The 20,988-nt window shown below is 43.5% G+C and overlaps 1 protein-coding gene across 2 annotated transcripts in view; it reads right to left on the reverse strand.

Annotated features, from left to right (window-relative positions):
• The window catches only part of cers5 (ceramide synthase 5), a 114,355-nt gene that overhangs the window by 41,985 nt on the left and 51,382 nt on the right, over positions 1 to 20,988 (reverse strand). For both annotated transcript variants that reach the window (XM_078534634.1, XM_078534635.1), the window contains 2 exons: positions 13,724 to 13,781; positions 929 to 979 (listed from right to left, as the gene is read on the reverse strand). In XM_078534634.1, coding sequence (XP_078390760.1) covers positions 929 to 979; positions 13,724 to 13,781 — 109 coding nt within the window. The remainder of the gene's footprint in view (positions 1 to 928; positions 980 to 13,723; positions 13,782 to 20,988) is intronic.

The following is a 20,988-nucleotide window of genomic DNA, read 5'->3' on the forward strand; positions in this document are numbered from 1 at the left end:
TAAGCTGACAAGCACTTGAAATGATACAACTGAATGAATCTTGCTCAGGTTTACCCACTCTTCATAAATATATATTTTTCATCAATTACATTCCAAATTACCTAGAAACAAAAAGATAATTGACAGCACTAGGAACTGCACAGAGAGTCCCACACATTTTTAAAAAAGTGTAAAAGTTCTAGTCAATTAATGGAGACTTTCATCCCAGAGTTCTGAAAGGTCATCAGCCTGGAACACGCACCATGTTTCTCTCTCCACAAATGCTGACTGACCTGCCTAGTGTTTCCAGCATTTTTTGTTTATATTTCAGGCCATCATGCCTGGGTTGAATTCAGACCTTGACCCCAGAGATGAAGAGGCAGTGTTGCACCAAGAGGACTTCCCAGAACTCCATAAAAGCTCAATTAAAATGCTCAGTTTTTAAATAAAGATTACAATCAGGTGGTCTTTTTAAAAAAAGCATCATTTCTGTTTCTGGACTCGCGTAGCTAGCACCAACCTCTAAAAATTATAGCATTAATCCGTGCTACTGGGTATCGATACAATATTCAGTTCCAGGAAAAAAGGGAAAATGTATGGCAGGAGAATTACAGAGTGAGCGACTTTATCAGGTGATGAAGCAGTACAGCAATTAGGGAATACATTTCCCAATTTGTCCAACTTCTACAGATTTAGAAACTGGGTCCTTTCAAATAATCATCTGTTCACAGCATGTGTAAAGTACTCCTTTCACTATGGGTGAAACCAGAAACTCAAATCCTAATGAGGGGTTTTGTTTACATATGCAGTTATAATAAAACAGTAAACTAATTTCCTGAAAATTACAGGGAGCTCTAACAGAAGACAGGTCATGCTCTACTGCACAAAACAGAATTTGTTTACTTCCAAAATAAAAACAGGAATCAAATCACCATTGTGTAACTCTCACCTGATAGGGGTAGTTATACCAGCAATGTCGCGTGTCCCAGAACCAGGGAGCCTAGAAGAAAGCAGAAGCAGAGTTATGTACGGCAGTGACCATAACACCGGACTGGTGTTTAATCGAAACATTTCAAAATGCATCTTTTCTCCAACCAGCCCCCTCCCAATTTTTTTTTCTTAAAAGATGGCAGCTCACAGGCCAACGTCCTGTTCCACCACTCACTGAAGACTGTCAGCACTTTAACCACTTGCCATTCTTGTAGCAACAGTCTGAGCAGTGGGCTGGTTGACCATGGGTGGCAGCACAACCTAGGCTACTTCTTTCATTGGGCAGCTGTAAACATGAACTGCCTAATGATCCCTCCTGGCCCTCCAGGGCAAAGAAAGCGACTGTAGCACCATTACAGTCCCACCGAGATCCATTAACTCAACACATACCATTGACTAAATTGAGACCTCCTTTCCCCTGTATGACTTACTCCCATTCCACATGATAAATTCACCCACTGAACCAGTGGAGCAAGATTTACACACTCATGTTACGAGCAGAATCTCAAAAGGGCAAATTACTACCATATTTGGAAACAAAGAACAATGCTTATTAACTTTGTTTTGTCTACCCAGCCCATTGCAGAGTTAGAAGAGTAAATCATGTAACCCCAAAAACTACAGCCAGCACTGGTTTTACATATTTGCATAAAGTTCAGTTTAAAAAGACTACAAACAGGAGGAGACTCCGTGCCCCATTAAAAACAAAAGGATCCTATTTGGACTTTTACTCAAATCAGACGGTCATGGTTCCACAGACTCGAGCACATAATCCAGGCTGACACTCCACTGCAGTATTGAGGGAGTGCTGCACTATTACAAGTGCTGTCTTTTGGATGAGATGTAAATAAGGCCCCATCTGCCCTCTTTTCAAAGAGAAGAGCAGGGAAGTTCTGGCCAATATTTAATCATCAGCCAACATCATTTAGAAAGAGATTATCTGTTCATACATCTCGCTGCCGTTTGTGGGAACTTGCTATGTGAAAGCTGACTGTCACATTTCTCTACATTACAACAGTGAATACATTTCAAAAGTACTCGGTTGTCTGTGCAACTCTAGTCGGTTACCTGATTGACACACACTCATTCCTCAAGGACAGCAACCAGCAGCAGACTTAACGACTTTGCAACACATCATCAGGCTTAGATTGGTGCTCAGGGGTAGAATGGAACGGTGGTACAGACTGCAAAGTCAGTCTAGTTGTGGTTCAACTGGGGTTAGAAAGATCCATGACAGCTCTTGGTTAACATTTTAGCAGCACCCCTATCAAAAATATCAGTTCGCATGCAGCAAGTGAACACTAGCAAGCTGCTACAACAACTTGTATTTATATAGCACCTTTAACGTAAAAGACCACCCCAAGGTGCATCACAGGGGCATTATAAAACAAAGTATGACACTGAACCACATATGATATTAGGTCAGATGACCAAAAGCTCGGTCAAAGAGGTAGGTAGTGTCTTAAAGGAGGAAAGCAAGGTAGAGATGGAGAGTTGCAGGGAGGGAATTCCAGAGCTTGAGGCCTTGGCAGCTGAAAGCACAGCCACCAATGGTACAACAATTAAAATCAGGGATGCACAGAGGCCAGAATTAGAGTACAACACATATCTTGGGAGGGTTGTTAGGAGATTAGGTGGGGGGGCGGGGGGCGGGGGTGGAGAAGGTGCAAGTCCATCAAGGGATTTGAAAAAGAGGATGAATATTCTAAAATCATGACATTACTTGACCAGGAAGCCAATGTAGGTCAGCGAGCAAAAAAGTGATAAGGGAACAGGACTTGCAGTAAGTCAAGACACAGGCAGAGTTTTGGATGACCTTGAACTTATGGAAGGTAAAATGTGGAAGACCAGCCAGAATACTGCATTAAAAACACTGCAGACACAGGTAAAAAGTTGCTCTTGTATTTTAGGACCGTAGCTGACAGCAGGCGTTGGGATCTCCCTCACTCACCTCTACGTCACTGTATCCGAGTGTACATCAAACTGAAGGCCCACATAAAGGCACCAAGCTTGTCACTGGGTTATAGAGTCTCTCCCATATGTTGCAATTCCTCCACATTTCATGCTACAGAAATCCATAGACCAGCACCTGATGGAAACTATGAAAAAGGCAAGTGGCAAAGCAGCTGCTCTCCCAAAACAACAATTAACTCAGTGAATGCTAGCGTGCCTAAATGGCACAGGAAGCAGCATAGTGGCTGAACACTCTGCATGTGTAACACCCACAGCGACAAAAGAACACTGAGCAATAGTGGACTCAGTGGAAATCAGAGCACTTAATTGCGCCACATGGTTGCCCCCATGGGGAAGGGACAGGAAGGAGCAGCACGTGACAAACCCAAAGCGCTGGGATACAAGATTGATTCTCAACTCCACCTATTTCCCATCCAAACCAAAACGCCCTCCTACTGGAGTGGGCCAAACCAATCGGGATGATAATGGTCACTAAAACAAATCAGGCCTCTCCCCCAACAGGCAGCTGTGCAACACAGAGGTTTGGGAGCAGGTTGCCAGCGTGCCTGCCTTTCCAGTTATCGAAGAGGGGTAGACCAGCAGGATCTGCAAAGAGAAATAAACAAGAGAAAAAGTATGTAGCTCTCTTGATGGTTTAGTAGATAAAAGGCACCACCTAAGTGTGACACCGAATATTTGAAGCTCAGAAGGTTGCAAGTTTACTCTATGGTCTAGGCGAAGTTAGTGGTCATCAGTCAGTCAAAATCATAATGGCACAGGAAGCAGCCATTTGGCCAATCGAGCCCATGATTGCTCTACCAAGAGCTGGCAATCAGTCCCATTCCCCAGCTCCACCCCTGTAGTCCTGCAAGTTTATTTTCCGCAAGCGTTCAACGTCCTTATGAAATCATTCATTGTCTCTGCTTCCACCACCCTTGTAGACAGAGTTCTAGGTCGTTACCACTCAGTGCGGTAAAAAGCTCTTCCTTACATTCCTCCTGCATCCTTGTCCAAAATCTTAAATCGATGTCCCCTAGTCCTTGTATTACCAGCTATTAGGAACAACTTTTCCTTGCCTACCTTCTCCAAACCTGTCGTAATCTTGTACGCCTATCAGGTCTCCACTCAATCTCCTTTGCTCCAAGGAGAACAACCCCAGCTTCTCCAACCCTAACTCTGTTGCCAAAATCCCTCATCCCAGGAACCATTCTGGTAAATCTCCTCTGCACCCTTCAAGGACCCTCGTCCTTCCTAGTCAGAGCAGCAAAGGGGACACTAGAATTGGCCGCCAGCCCCCTGGGTTATTAGGGGTGGTGAAAAAGCGTGATGAGGCCTCACCGTTATTCAGTGACCCTCTGCTAGAGAGCACTATGTGTGATTCCCTCTCTTCCTCTGCTCTCCCACTTTGAGGGTCAATCACTGTTTAGCTTACTTGCTAAAAATGTCAGTGAGTGCCTGCATAATTGTACTCCAGCAAAGAATCAACAGCAGCTAGAGAGAAGGAAGGGAACAGACATGCATGTGTTCAGATTCAAACGTGTCTTGCTCCTGTACTTCAGGAGACACAGAGCAGAAAACCATTATGCTGAAAACACAGAGACACACAGACACAGATTTTTAAGTTCTGCTCTTATATGGTGCAGGAATTCCAAAGCATGGCAGCTCCTTGTTGAAGTAAGAATGTACTGCAAGACCTGTCAGTGCAGAATTAAAATCAGCTTTATGAGGCCTGTCAAAGATTTCCTGTATAACTTGGTATATTCGCAGTTACACGGAAAAATTCTGTTACACGGAAAAAGATTATTTATTAAATGAAAAATCTTGTGTGTGTGTGAACCTCAGACTGCAGAACCCAATAATGTATTTGAGCTTCTTTGAAAAAAATTAAGAGGTAAAGAACATAATGGTAAGGCACGGGATAAAAGCTGTACTACGCCGGCCTGGAAAGATCTCAGGCACAATCTCTGGTCAATGTAAACTAGCTAATGTCAGACAGAGCAGCCATACAGATGTGCCCTGGCCTCAGTGCCAGAGTTAGATGGTAAAAGGGCATCCAGGTCGCCACTATCCATCAAAAGAATACATTTCGCTAATGTGGATGACATTGGCATTTATTGCCCATTCCCAGTTGCCTTTGGGGCATGATAGCGATGGGCATTTTCCTTGAACCACTAAAGCCCTTGTGCCAATGGTTTTCCCCACAATGGTGTTGGGCAGAGAATTCCAAGACTTTGACCTAGCAATGAAGAAATGGCAAAACATACCCAAATTAGGATTGTGAACAACTGGGAGGTGATGGCGTTCCTGTTTTTGCCCTTGGCATTGGTAGAGATCACGGGGGAGGGAGGCAATGTTGAAGTGCAGTGACTGCAGTCCATTGCTGCAGACACAGTGCAGCCATGATGGAAAGGGTGCAAGAGGTACAGATTGAGTACTGGCTGTTATTGAACTTGTGTTGTTGTAGCTGTACCAATCCAGGCAAGTAGTGAGTATTCCATCACATCCCTTACTCAAGTCTTGTAAATTGTGGAAAGCTTGAGGGATGACAAGATGACTCATTCATCACAGACTCTGTCCTGTTCTTGCTGTCATGGTGTTGAAACTCTCTAGCAGTCCCTAGAAGTGAGGAGGATGCTTGCCACTGAGCCCATGTGGAGTCTTTCAAATGTGGGGAATCTGTTACGCTGTAGCTACCAAGTAATTACCAAGCAAGTAATTAGGAAAGCAAATAGAATGTTATCATTTATTGCGAGGGGAACTGAATACAAAAGTAGGGAGGTTATGCTTCAGTTATACAGGGCATTGATGAGACCACATCTGGAGTACTGTGTACAGTGCTAATCACCTTATTGAAGAAAGGATGTCAATGCGTTGGAAGCAGTTCAGAGAAGGTTTACCAGACTAATACCTGGAATGGGCAAGTTGTCTTAGGAGGAAAGGGTAGACAGGCTAGGCTTGTATCCACTGGAGTTTAGATGAGTGAGAGGCGACTTGATTGAAACATATAAGATCCTGAGGGGTCTCGACAGGGTGGATGTGGAAAGGGTGTTTCCTCTTCTGGGGGGGATTTAGAACTAGGGGTCACTGTTTCAAAATAAGGGGTCGCCCATTTAAAACAGAGATGAGGCATAATTTTTTCTCTCAGGGTTGAGAGTCTTTGGAACTCTTCCTCAAAAGGCAGAGTCTTTGAATATTTTTAAAGGCAGAGGTGGATAGATTCTTGGTAAGCAAGGGGGTGACAGGTTATCAAGGGTAGGTGGGATACAGATTTGAGGTTACTACTAAATCAGCCATAATCTTATTGAATGGCAGAGCAGGCTCAAGGGGCTGAATGGCCTATGTTTGTATGTACCATATGGTTCTGGCTGACCGGGAAACTCTCCCGCTCTGACCACCTGCCATAGGTGTATTGGAAGGATTTACAGGTTAACAGTCAACCTGCTTGGCCATGCCACAAACTCACCTTCCATGGCCATCAAGTTCTAGGGACACAAACCCAGAGCTTCTGGCTCAGAGGCAGAGACACTACCCACTGTGCCACAAGGTATGACTGGCATAGTCAAGTTTCTGGCAAATGGTGGTCTGGGCCCCTCTTGCTGGAGGCAGTCATCAGCTGACACTTATTTGGCACAAAAGTCAACTAACACTTCCAGTTCGTGCCTAGGTGCTGTCCAAATCTTGCTGTAGGCAGCACCCACTCCTGACCTCTTGACAGAGGAAAAAGGTCACTGATGAAACAGCCGAAAATGGTTGGGCTTAGTCAGCATCTTAAGAAGTGGGAGGGAGAATTTTTTTTATAGCACATTTCTTTTTGCTGCAGTGTACAGTCCACAAAATTTAAAAAAAACGTCTTCAGAATCTCAACCTTTCCAGAGCTGAGCCACAAAATTAGGAGGGGGAAGCAAATTATGGTTTCCAATGCCTGCAAGGATAGTTGGCACATGAATTGCCATAGCATACAGGGCTAAGGGCCAAGTGGAATTTTAAATGGAATTAGAATAGATAGCTGCTTGATGGCCAGCACAGACACAAATGGGCCGAAGGCCCTGTTTCTGTGCTGTATAACTCTATGGCAGAGACTGTTCACACTCTTTGCAACCAGTGTCCTTGTATGAAACAATTCTGAGGTAATTTGGCTATTGTCCTGGCTGGTGTCAAGCTTCCAGTGTTGTTGGAGCTGCACTCATCCAGGCAAGGGGAGAGTATTGCCTCACATTCCTGACTTGTGCCTTGTGGACAGGCTTTGGGGATTCAGGAGGGGGAGTTACTCACTGCAGGATTCCCAGCCTCTGACCTGTTCTTGTAGTCACAGTATTTATACGGCTGGTCCAGTTCAGATCCTGGTAAATGGTAACTCCCAGGATGTTGATAGTGGGGGATTCAGCAATGGTAATGCCATTGAATCTCATGTGGAGATGGTTAGATTCTCTCTTGTTGGAGATAGTCATTGCCTAGCACTTGTGTGGCATGAGTGTTCCTTGCCACTTATCAGGCCAAGCCTGAATGTTGTCCATGTCTCACTGAAGCAGTCAGTGTCCACATGCAGCACCTGAGGAGTCACAAGTGGTGCAATCATCCACAAACATCCCCACTTCTGACTTTATTTTTAGATTTTGCATTTTTAACGTTACTATGAATTACATCAATCGTACAAAAATGGGTTATCACAGCAGGGAGTGAGTGTGTAAGGTAAATAATGCAGAGTCTTCAGTCTCCCTGTAGCAATAGTGAGGCAGCAACAACCAGCACACTGCCAAATAGAAACATCAAAAATCAGTAGCCACTGCTCTTCAAGATGATGGAAGGAAGGTCATTGATGAAGCAGCTGAAGATGGTTGGGCCGAGGACACTACCCCGAGGAACTCCTGCAGCAATGTCCTGGGACTGAGATGATGATTGACCTCCTACAACCACAACAATCTTCCTTTGTGCTAGGTATGACTCCAACCAGTGGAGAACTCCCCACCTCCCTGGTTCCCATCGACTCCAGTTTTGCTATGGCTCCTTGATGCCACACTCGGTCAAATGTTTCCTTGAAGTCAAGGGCAGCCGCTCTCACCTCACCTAGAGTTCAGCTCTTTTGTCCATGTTTGGACCGAGGCTGTAATGAGGCCAGGAGCGGAGTGGCCCTGATGGAACCCAAACAGAGTGTCAGTGAGCAGGTTATTGCTGAGTAAGTGCCACTTGATAGCACTGTCAATGACACCTTCCATCACTTTGCTGATGATCAAGAGTAGACTAGTGGGGTGGTAATTGTCCAGGTTGGCTTTGTCCTGTTTTCTGAGGACAGCACATACCTGGGCAATTTTCCACATTGCTGGGTTGATGCCAGTTGTAGCTGTACTGGAACAGCTTGGCTCAGGGCACGGTTATTTCTGGAGAACAAATCTTCAGTACTATTGCTGGAATGTTGTCAGGGCCCAAAGCTTTTGCAGTATCCAATGCCTTCAGCCATTTCTTGATATCACGTGGAGGGATCAAATTGGCTGAAGACTGGCATCTGTAATGCTGGGGTCCTCAGGAAGAGGCAGAGATGGATCACCCACTCGGCACTTCTGGCTGAAGATGGTTGTAAACGCTTCAGCCTTGCCTGATGTGCGGGGCTCTCTCATTGAGGATGGGGAGCCTCCCCCTCCAGTGAGTTGTTTAATTGTCCACCACCAATCACGACTGGTTGCAGCAGGACTGCAGAGCTTAGATCTGATCCGTTGGTTGTGGAATCACTCATCTCTGTCTATTGCATGCAGCTTCTGCTGTTTGGCATGCAAGTAGTCCTGTGTTGCAGCTTCACCAGGTTGACACCTCATTTTCAGGTACGTCTAGTGTTGCTCCTGGCCATGGCCACCTGCACTCTTCATTGAACCAGGGTTGATTCCCTGGCTTGATGGTAATGGTAGAGTGGGGGATATGCCTGGCCACGAGGTTACAGGTTTTGGTTGTATACAATTCTGCTGCTGGTGGCAGCCCACAATGCCTCATGGATGTCCAGTTTCGAATTGCTAGACCTGTTCTAAATCTCCCAGGTCAACTCCCTTCTGACTGTATACCAATGTACTGCCACCTCTAGTGGGTCTGTCCTGTTGGTGGGACATAGTCATACTCAAGGATTCATACTTTACAGACAAAGTCAGGCTGTTGCTGGACTAGTCTGTGGGACAGCTCTCCCAATTTCGGCACAAGCCCTCAGACATTAGTAAGGAGGACTGCGCAGGGTCCACAGGGCTGGGTGTACTATTGTCGTTTTCGGTGCATAGGTCAATGCCGGGTGGTCTGTCCGGTTTCATTCCTTTTAGACTTCATTGCGGTTTGATACAACTGAGTGGCTTCCTAGGCCATTTCAGAGGGCAGTTAAGACTCAACTGCTGTGGGTCTGGAGTCACATGTAGGTCAGACTGGGTAAGGACAGCAGATTTCCTTCCCTGAAAGACATTAGTGAACCAGACGGGTTTTTACGACAATTGACAATGATTTTGTGGTCACATCCGACTACCTTTTAATTCCAGATTTATCAATTAAATTTAAAATTTCACTAGCTGCTATGGTGGGATTTGAGCCAGTGTCCCCACAGCGTTAGCCTGGGCCTCTGTATTATTAGTCTAGCGACATTCCCACTATGCCAACGCCTCCCCAAGAGTTACCAGCACTCATGTCACACCAAACAAGATGAGACTCGAACTCTTAAATGCAGTTTAGCTTGGAACAGTAACTTTTAATAGCCACCAGAGAGGATGTGGAGGGGTGGTGATAACACATGTAAATGATATATTTACTGCAACATGAACTGCGCTGCCTTGCTGCAATATTTGGCAAACTCCAAGAAAGTTGGCTAAACACTTTTGTACAGGTAGGTACATACCCATTTGAATATTCTCGTTGGCACCCAGTGACCATAGCTGCAATAGTCAGTGCAAATTGGAAGAGTAAAGACGTCACTGGCTTGGAAGCCGGAAATAAAAAAACATGACCTCATCAGTCGCTTAGCAACAGACCATGAGGTCTGGCATCGGTCCATCCAGTTATTAAAAGCTTCAAAAAGGAGCAATCGGTGATAATAGAAAATGCCCTAGAGCCTCATTTCTGTGCTTGAGCTTTTCACCACAAGTTTTGCCATCAAAGCAGTGGAGGTCTGACTGGAAGATCAATCAAATCTGCTTAAAAAGACAAAAATCAGCACCTGCATCCCGCTTTTTCCATGACACGCCAGCTCAACAGCAACACAAGACCGCATTTCATTGTTTTAATTCTTTCAGACGAGTACGTTAATCTTTCTTTCTCCCTCCTCCAACCCCCTCCCTCATTCTTAGAATCAGAATGGTTACAGCATAGGAGGCCATTCAGCCCATCATGTCTGTGCCAACTTTCTCCTCTTTCTTTCCAAAGACCTCTCCCTTTAGCCTTGCACAAAAAAACCCCCATAAATGCTCCCAAAAACTCTGCATGAAAAATATTGTTGCCATACTGTTGGCTAAGATCGATGGGAGCAGATTATTTTTGGAATTGTGCGGTTTGAGCAGAATGCTAAGCAAACTTTACAATAAAAATCAAATCTTCAGCATGCTAAAACGGGTTGTAACTTAGTGACTCAACACAGTCGACATTATTTGCAATATTTTTTAAATAAGGAAGAATTGTTCTAAATGTAAATTGGATTTGTATTATTAAATTTTATGACAATTCAAAGTCAGTCTATCCAATGACCAGCTTGCTCAGAAGAGGCCGGATAAATGAGACAAACGCACAGAAATGAACGCACTTGGCATAGATAAAGCCTCCAAAACATTATGAACCAAAAATTCCAATAACCGGTCAACAAACGGCACCCACCTTAAGTTAGGTTTGCCCTTATCCATTTAACTGCCATGATATTTTGTGTGGCAAGTTGCTTGAACTGGGAGATCGAAATGAGGAACCTGGGGTCTGAGTGAACAAGGTAAGCAACTGTACCTCCTTAACTTATCCATTTTGGCAGGAAGAATAGTAAAGCAGTTTATCATTTGAATGGAGAGAGATTGCAGAACTCTGCGGTACAGAGGGGTCTGGGTGTCCTGGTACGTGAATCTCAAAAAAAAGTTAGTATGCAGGTGCAGCAGGTGATCAGGAAGGCAAAAGGAATGTTGGCATTTATTGCAAGGGGAATAAAAGTAGGGAAGTGTTGCTGCAGCTGTACAGGGCCTTAGTTAGACCACACAGTTTTGGTCTCCTTACTTAAGAAAGGATATAATTCCATTAGAAGCAGTTCAGAGAAGGTTCACTGGACTCATTCCTTATAAGGAAAGGTTGAGCAGATTGGGCCTGTACACATCGAAGTTTAGAAGAATGAGAGGTGATCTTATTGAAACATGCAGGATCCTGAGGGGACTTGACAGGGTTGATACTGAGAGGATGTTTCCCCCTGTGGAGGGGGGGTGGGGGGGCCTAGAAATAGGGGCCACAGTTTAAATATTAGGAGTCTCACATTTAAGACTAGGGAATAAAGAGAAACTTTTTCTGGGGGGGTCTTTAGTTTGTGGAATTCTCTTCCCTAGCAAGCAATGGAGGCTGGGTCATTGAATATATTCAAGGCTAAGTTAGGTTGATTAGGGAGTCAAGGGTCATGAGGAGCAGACAGGAAAGTGGAGTTAAAGCCACAATCCTATTGAATGGCAGAGCAGGCTTGAGGGGCCAAATGGCCTACCCCTGCTCCTAATTCATATGTTCTTGTGTTCTGGTTAACTAATCAGATTGAGCGATTGTGAAGTGAACAGCATAACATCTGAATTAAGAAGTACAAGTTAGAGTGGGTGAATTCAATGTCAACTCAGGTAGAAGCAGAGGTGAAAAATATTGGATTGAGAGAGAGAAAGAGAGAAAAAAAAAAGAGACAGAAGTACAAAAAGAATTGATTAAAATACAATTAAGCCCCAAGGAATGAGACTCAACACTTGTAATAGTTAACTTCCAGTGCCAGTGAGATTTTCTGGCCATAACGAACACTCGCCACTCTCTTAAAAGAATACTTCTGACTTGAAGCGACAACGTAACTTTCTGTGGCAAGTTTATTTCATATCTACAGTTTAAGTGCTGGAATTTCACACCAATGTATTTGAATAATGAGTCGAACAGCGAGATGTCATTTTCGCAAAACTAAATGATGACAGAGCAGCAAATCCCAGACAGAATTTTTTTGATTTCCTCAATTGAAGTTGCTGGGACATTTGCATGTAAATAATGGCAAATGCCATTGGCCTCATTTATTTTGACAGCACTCTTTGGGCTAATATACTGGTTTGCTCCACCCACTCCCAAATCCAAGCTGATATAACAGTATAACGGTTCATGCCATGTCATGAGTTCTGGAGCTACTCCAGAGTTAAGCAAAATAGAGACAGGTTCAATGAAAACATGAAAGCCCTGGGTAAAGGCGGAAGACTTATCTTCTGAAGCAAAGCCGTAGTTAGTGCTTTGAAGGGTGGGGGGGGCTGTTTTCAATTCAATTTTTTACTACACAAGCCAGTTGGCACCAAGGGCAGGGCACACAAAGCTCACAGCAGGAAGCCCATTAGAAACAGCTGCCCATGGGAGTTGCATTGGCAGCAATTTACACACCACTGGTCAGGATCACTCAATACAAATACACTTTAGTCACTCTTTACACTGTGGCAGAAAAGCTGGAGGAGACCAAAACACTACCAGAGCATTCAAGTATATAGGTTGGTATTAAGTGCAGCACCACAGTTTGTGGCATGTGGGTTTTCCCCACAATCTCCCACATACTTGAGCTTTTGATTCCAGCCATGTTATAGTGGACAGGTATGAAGTATAGCCCGCTAGATCCTCACAATGAAGGTGTTTTAAAACAGCCAGATACACCAACCATAATTGTTCCAAGTCAGTTAAAGGAATTAAAAGATAACCAAACACCACCACCTAAAAAAACACAACCAAATGGCATCTGCACTGATACTCGAAATGAAAAAAGGGAATAACTTAAAATGCAACAAAACACAACCTGCACAACTCTAACATAATAGAAGTTGACTGCTTGACATTGTATCACCATGGTTCCATTAAGTATTTCCCCGAATACAGGCTATTCAGATGTCACTTGCCCAGTTTAACTGTGTGCCAGCCTTGGTTCAGTGGTAGTGCCCTCTAATCAAGAGATCATCGGTTCAAACCCTGCAGAGGCTCCAATACAAAGTCTAGACGGACACTCCAGACACTAAATCCAAGTTTTGCCTGGCCTCCCAGGTGGATGCAAAAGATTCTGTTGCACTATCCGACGGGCAGGGGAGTTCTCCTGATGTCCTGACCAACATTTATCACCCAACCTGTATCATTATAAAAAGATTCTGATCATTTGCTTCACTGTTTGTGGGAGCCTGCTGTGCATAAATCGGCCACTGTGTTTCCCTACACTACAACAGTAATTACACTTCAAAAGTACTTCATTGGCTGTAAAGTACTCTGGGACATCCCGAGGTAGTGAAAGGTATGATAGAAATGCAAGCTCTTTACCTTAATTCATATCTAAACCACAGCCCCCAGCCCACCAATTATTTCTGCACTGAAGTATAAACCAGTAAATTCACTCACACAGATGTACATTGGGAAATAACAAAACACTAAATGATACTTATTACAGACTGCCACCTACACTGCACATTTGATAATTCCACACCAGCCACTTTGGAGGACCATTACGGTTGTGAAGAGAATGGTCAATCATCTTGACCAAAGAAAGAATTGACAAGAATGCTTTCTTCTCTTTGGGGGGAGGGTGGTGCAGATATATGGACAAACATTCACATACAGCACTTACCTTCCATAGAAATCTCACTCCATAGAAGAATATATAGAAATAAAATACAAGTCTCCACCTGCAAATACAAAACACTTGAAATCAGAAAATGGGAGGGGGGGGTGCGGTTATCCCCATCAAATCTAAAAGGAGCTCAGTCGACCAATCTGGATTCCAATGAAAAATTTAAAAAGTTTTTAAAATAGTGCCAGTTTCCTCCTCCCTAGTAAGCAAGACTCCAGCCTTACTTCAGTGCTTTTCGGAGAAGCACTGCTACATTCAGTGACTCTATAGATGAAGGGTCATTGGCCACAAGCCTCCCTGATTATAAAAAAAAAGCTGCTTCTCAAACACAAAAATAAATGAAGAGAAAAACAGCTACGTTTATTCTTCCAGTCACAGTGGCCACACAGCATAAACCTTATATTGCAGGCCCTTAACAAGGAGTCAGTGATTACAGAATTTACTGGAGCTTTTAAAGCCAGCCTTCAACCAGTCACACAGCCACTGCCATTAACAACTTAAGTGAATATTAGGAGCCACTCACCAGCACCTCTCAGTGCTGCAATTCCTTCTTGGGCAGGTTCTTTGAGGTTTCCCTACGCTGGCAATCTGCAGCACTCAATGCTATCTATTACACATGCGTAACACAATGAACTCAGTTTTACAGGTCAACATAACAGGGTGGGCCTAGTTCACAAATGTCCTGACCATACACCTGAATCACATTAAATGCTCATAACCCCCCAGATTTCTATTTGGAGCTTTTCAAGTGAAGTTATGAAATGTAGGCACGTGTCACAGGTAGGAGCTTTTGGCCTTTAAAACGCTGTTCGGCAGAATTAAATTTTGAAATAAATTTAAGTGTCTTATCTTCTGTCAGCCCTAATAAGTGAAAAGTCATTTTAGGATAGTTCAATCCCTCTATGGGGTCAAAGCCCAATTTTAGTTAAAATAACCTGACCATCGTGACTGCAGCCAAAAAAAGGCAAGTATGCACTTGTGACCAGATCTATGCCACTGTAAACAGCTGCAGGGTAGCCTGGGGCAACTTATCAGCACATTCCCCCACCTAGGGGGTTGGCACTTGGTTTTACTTGCACTTTCTTAATAGCACAGTTAAGATTGGAAACTTGGGTCACCAGTGAAACACCACCCAGTGACTGCACAGCATTATGCAGTAGAGTATTAATGCAATGCAGCACTAAAGGGGAAAAAAGTCTTACTATTGCGTGATTGAAAGAACAGGTTCTACCATCAGGGTCTCTACTAAGAAAGTTGCCATGTATGATTACAGAATGTGCAAAGCTAACTCTCAGCCACTTGAGCAAGATACCTAGTGGGCAGCCGGAGCCACAGATTCATATCTAGTAAGTCAACACCTTCAGGAGAGCAGGGTTGAAGCCAAAAGGGAAGAAAGTTAAAGATCAAGGATTAATTATCTCATTCACCACCTCCTTCCTTCCTATCTATCACTGCAGTCAATCAATTGTTGGGGCACAGGTGCTGAAGATGCCCAAATGCTCAGGTCAGGCGTGTGTGTGTGCAAGAAGGAGTTTATGGAGGAGTCCAATAGTGAGAGGTGGAGCGGAATTAAGAATCTCAAGCAAAAACAAAATACTGCAGATGCTAGAAACCGGAAATAAAAACAGCATTTTTGTTTTTTTAATCTTTAAAGCACTTGTGGGTTCCTGCCCTTTGCTATGGAGATAAATTTAGATCCTTTGTAATGCAGAGGTGCACTGCCATTCCAGGAAGTCAAATCAGTGTTTGCATAAAAATTAAATGCAAAATAAAAAAGCCAAACCAGAAATTGCTGGCGATACACAGCAATTTCATTAGCATCTTGGGGGTGGGGGGGGCACATTTCAGCGTTGACCTTTCCTCAAAAAGGGATATACATCAGAATGTTAAACCATCTTCTTTCAAATACTGATTGATCTGCTGTTTACGTTCCCAGTATTTGCAGAAGCGACAATCCTAATCATTCATGATCAATTTTAAGGAGCAGTGCAAATCGCGAGTCTCATGCCATTGTTGCGGCAGTGAGGTGATCAGCAAAGCAAATGGTTCAGTTCTGCAGGGACTCATTACGTATTTACTGAAATTAACATTTTGAAGACTGGAATCTTTTGGAACAAAATGTAAATTGTTGGTATATTTCAATAGCAACAAAACTACTCCAGATTCTCCAAAATAAATGGAAGCGGTCTAGTGCAGAGCATGCTAGCATATTGATGCACTGAGCACTTGATTTGTGGGGATTCATAGGCACCAAAGGTAAAAGCAGATGGAATATGCCCTGGAGAGAAGGGTGTCACGCTGGGAGGAGAGAAAAACTTCACCTGGGAACAATTCAATCTAGGCCATACTCTTTCCTCCCAAAAATAAATCACAGGATAGCATCTGCAGAGGTTGGGAGGTGAGGCTGCTGCCTAGGACCTCAGACAGCTTCTCAAGAGTGGTGCCTTCATGGGAATCACTGCAAACTGGTTTGTAAATTTCTAAAACAAATAGCTTCACATTTTGAAAGTCAAAAAGAGGAGTACTACAGAACTCAATAGGTCAACAGTAAGGCCAACACTTTCACACGGACCAGCATATGGAAGTCAATCTATGGTCCCACCACAGTGCTAGACCAGTACCCTGTCCCATCATTTTTCCCCCTCCTCGCTGGTTCTCAACATAATATTTAGGAAGTGCAATGTACTCTGTTAAGAGAAACATGTGCATACAAGAATAAGAGAAACAGCTTTCCAGGGGAGGCTAGACCACAAACCCCATTTAAGTTCTTCTAGGACAAGCTAGGTCAAATACAACTCCATCAAACTAAGAAAAAAAAACCGCTACAGCATTTCAGAGCTGGCCAAGATCCCAGAGGTGCAGCAAGAGATCAATAAGAAATGCAGTTTTCTGTTGGTCAATGCATTATTGGATTGTGTAGCAAGTGAAGGTTTGACATTGTCTCTCAGTTATCAGTTATGTGCTTATATTCTACCCTATGATTTAGATATTTTCCTCCTCTAAGCCAAGTGGAAAGCTCTCAAAAATGATTTGATTTTAGACGAGTACCATTAAAGAGAGTTGAATGTCAACTGCCTAGAGCGCGGATTTGTTGTGTCAGCTCCTGCTCACCTGTTAATTCAGGAAAGCTTATGGGTGGGCGGGGGCTGGTGAGCTCCATTCAGAAAGCCTGGGCCACAAACTCACTTAATTCTTTTCCTCTTGCTCGATGGTGTTGGCTTCTTCACTGCAGTAGAGCTCAGTGGGTGCCAGTATTTTGCCCAAGTAGCTACAATGAAGGCCACCGATTTATGCGACTAAGTCAAATTCCATTACCTTCTAGGGTTTTACTACCGTTTTGGGGGAAATCCAATTCCACTCTATTAAAATTGGGGCCATTGGTTTACAGTGACTGAGTAAATAAATTTCCAATTTTTAGTACATGGATCTCTAGGATTTCCACTGACATTTTGGAAATCAAACTGCCCACTTTCATGCACACCATAAATCAGTGGCCTTGGTCATTGTTCACGTGCAAGCCAAGGCAATGAGCACCAGCAAGCTATCTGACTATAGAGGACAAGTATCCGACCTGGATCCCATATGCACAGACACACAGCAGGTGTTGAATAGCAAATCAGGAGTGGCAGCCCAGTTGACTTTCCTCTGCCCCAACCTACAGGTACCACAGTACATTATGGAGCCTCCGCCACTACTCCGACTCAGATCAGGAAATTGATCCTGGGATCTTCCCAGTCTGTATTTATGAGCAAACGAATTAGGAGCAGGAAAAGGCCATTTGGCCCCTCAAGCCTGCTTCGCAATTCAATGAAGATCATGGCTGATCCAATTGTAGCCTCAACTCCACTTCCCTGCCTAACCCCTATACCCTTAGATTCTTAATTGAAGAGGGAGTCAATCTAACTCAACCTTAAAAATATCCAAAGACGCTGCCTCCACTGCTCTCTGAGGAAGAGTGTTCCACAAACTCAAGACCCTCAAAAAAAATTCTCTTCATCTCCATCTTAAATGAGACCCCCCCTCATTTTTAAACTGGAGTCCCTTGTTCTAGGTTCTCCCATTAGGGGAAACATCCTCTCCACATCCACCCTGTCAAATCCCCTCAGTATCCTATATGTTTCAACAAGATCACCCCATATTCTTCTAAACCCAATGGATACAGGCCCAACCTTTCCTCATAAGATCCTCATCCCAGGAATCAGTCAAGTGAACCTTCTCTGAACTGCTTCTAATGCAATTATATCCTCTCAAATAAGGAGACCAAAACTGTACACAGAATTCCAGATGTGGTCTCACCAATGCCCTGTACAACTGAAGGAAAATATCCCTACTTTTATATTCCATTCCCCTTGCAATAAACACCAACATTCCATTTGCCTTCCTAAACACTTGCTGCACCTGCATATTAACTTTATGCGATTCACGTACCAGGACACCCAGAACCCTTTGTACCACAGAGTTCTGCAATCTCTCCCAATTTAAAAAAAACATGCTCAAGAATTGGAGAGTTTTACCTCCAAGTCATCAGAATTGCCACGTTTTATGTTATCACTGCCATCATTAAATCAATGGACTCCAATATAAAACTCCAGAACAGCTAGAATGCTTAACTCTCAATGTTCAAGAGACAACAAACACCCATTTCCAGGTATAAAAACAAAGTGCTGAAAAAAACTCAGCAGGTCTGGCAGCATCTGTGGAGAGAGAAAACAGCATTAATGTTTTGAGCCCAATATGACTCTTCTTCTGAAGAATTGTCATATTGGACTCAAAACATTAACTTTGTTTCTCTCGCCACAGATGTTGTCAAACCTAAGTTTTTCCACTCTTTATTTTATTTCAAATCTCCAGCATCTGCAGAATTTTGCTTTTATACCCACTTCCAGGGGCTATACTGGCAGACAACAATATCAAATTACTGAACACGAAGGCATATCAGTCTGTTTGTAGCTCTGTAATATTCATGGTTGTCCAAGACTTTTCCCATAGTGCTGCATTTCCTCTTCCTTGCTTTCCCAGTCTGTAGCCAGCCATGAAACGTAGGAGCGTGGCTTGGTAATAGTCATGCGTTTCCCTCACACACTCTAAAGCTCAGGAGGCCGGGATTTTCCGGTCCTGCCAGCAGCGAGCATCATTATGGGCAGAACGGGAAAATTGGGAGAGCGGCTAAAAGTCAATTGATTTTTGGTCACTCACCAAATTTTCCCCTTCCCACCTGCGGTGATGCCCATTGCTGTACCCAGGCAATAAAGTGCATGGACCACACCGGATTCACCTTCCATTTTTACTCAGGGGGCCAATAAAGTCAACACTTCTCTCTTTTTAAAAAAATAAAATCAGGTGGAGCTTTTCACAAGAAGTTACTAGGTTTATTATATTGATCATTTAAACTGTAGCAAACACAAGCAGTGGCTACATTATTGTTGGTCTCTCTCCTTGTGCTACTTCAGGAGAACATACACTGGTGAGGGCAGACACATGGCAGATGAACACAGAAAAGTGTGAAGTGATTTATTTTGATGGGAAGAACAAAAGGCAATGTAATCTAAATTGGTAGAATTTAAGGGGGTTCAATCACTCAAATCTTTGAAGATGGCAAGATAAGCTGAGAAGTCTGTTTAAAAAAAAGTGTATGTGATTCTTAGCTTCAGTAGAATGATATCAGAGATGAGGGATTTCAGTTAAGTGGTAGGCTAGAAAAACAGAGTCCCCTTAGAGTAGAGAAGGTTGAGGGGAGATTTGACGGAGGTGTTAAAAATCAGGAAGGGTTTTGAGAGAGCAAGTTAAAGAGAACTGTTCCCACTGGCCAGAGGGTTGGTGGACAGAGATTTAAGGTTATTGGCATACATGCCAAGAGGCAACATGAGGAAAACATTTCTTTTTAATAAACACAGCAAGTTGTAATCTGAAAGGGTGGTGGGAGCAGATTCAATAGTAACTTTCAAATATTCAAAAAGGGTAAAAATTTGCAGGGCTCTGGAAAAAGACCAAGGGAGCGAGACTAATTGGATAGCTCTTTCAAAAAGAGCTGGCACAGGCATTAAGGGCCAAATGGCCCCCTCTTGTGCTGTATGAAAATAATTCTAACTCATCGAATCAAACTAAAGGGACAAAGTTTACTAACATTGGTCAGCAAGAATGAATTGCTCCAAAAGTCACTATGAAATATGGGCAAAGATAACCGAAAAGAAAACAGGCAAAATGCAGTGGGCTGTGCAGAAACTTGGTTTTGGCGCTGGTGGATTACAGAAGTCTTGCGGGAGTGGGAATTCTTCATTTTCACTGAAAACAATAAGCCAACTGTACAAGCTGATGGTACTACTGTTGCCATTCATGCTCTGCCGCCGCTGCCTAGGCTCGTCCGCCATTGCTGCCTGTGCTCTGCCGCCTTTGCCACTCGTGCTTTGCCGCTGCTCTAAACTCAGCCGCCATTGCCGCTCATGCTCTGCCGCCGCTGCCCTAGGCTTGTCCACCATTGGCACCTGTGCTCTGCCGCCATTCTTGTTGACTCGGTCAATATCACTGCCACTTGTGTCATTGCCTCTTCTAAAATAAGCCGTTCAGTCTGCTGATAAGATTTGGCAATGCGTTAGAAGCATTGAAATGCCAAGCGGGACCACTGCCAAACACTTATGATGACCAGGAACTGCATTTTTATTTGTTCCTTGGTCATTATGGCCCTTGGGGGTCGAACCTGGAAAATGATTCCTAAACTCCAGCAACAAACCCAGGATCCCACGTAATGAAAATTGATTTTCACTTATTCAGTCACCATAAACCAGTGGGCCCAATTATGGGCAAACTCCATTCCAATTTCTGCATGTAGATGTAGTGGAAGATTATTATTTATAAAAGCAAATTTAAAAAAAACATACAAAATAAACATGCATCACATGCCAACACCATCCATTATTCTTTAAAGAAATCTTAGAAACAATCAGGATATTCTAAGGAAGGAATATCTGGGAAGAAAACACCATTCACTTACATCTTTTTTCTTCGATTGATTTGTAGTTTTTGCAAGACTTTTTCAGATAGGGGTGGGCAAGGAAATCAGAAGCAACAAATTGCACGGACTTTTCATTGCCAATGAAAGTTAAAAGTGACAACTGGTACAAAAGTTTGTAATCTCATTCATTTTTAGGAGAAGGGAAGGAATAAGGAGTTTGCACAAAGATTATGCTTTGTAGTTGCCCAAAAAGTTGAGCATTTTTAGCAACACACAGATGTTTATTTACAAACTGATGCTGCAGTTATAATAC

This window comes from Cetorhinus maximus, chromosome X (assembly GCF_964194155.1).
Source record: "Cetorhinus maximus chromosome X, sCetMax3.hap1.1, whole genome shotgun sequence".
NCBI classification, from domain to species: Eukaryota; Metazoa; Chordata; class Chondrichthyes; order Lamniformes; family Cetorhinidae; genus Cetorhinus; species Cetorhinus maximus.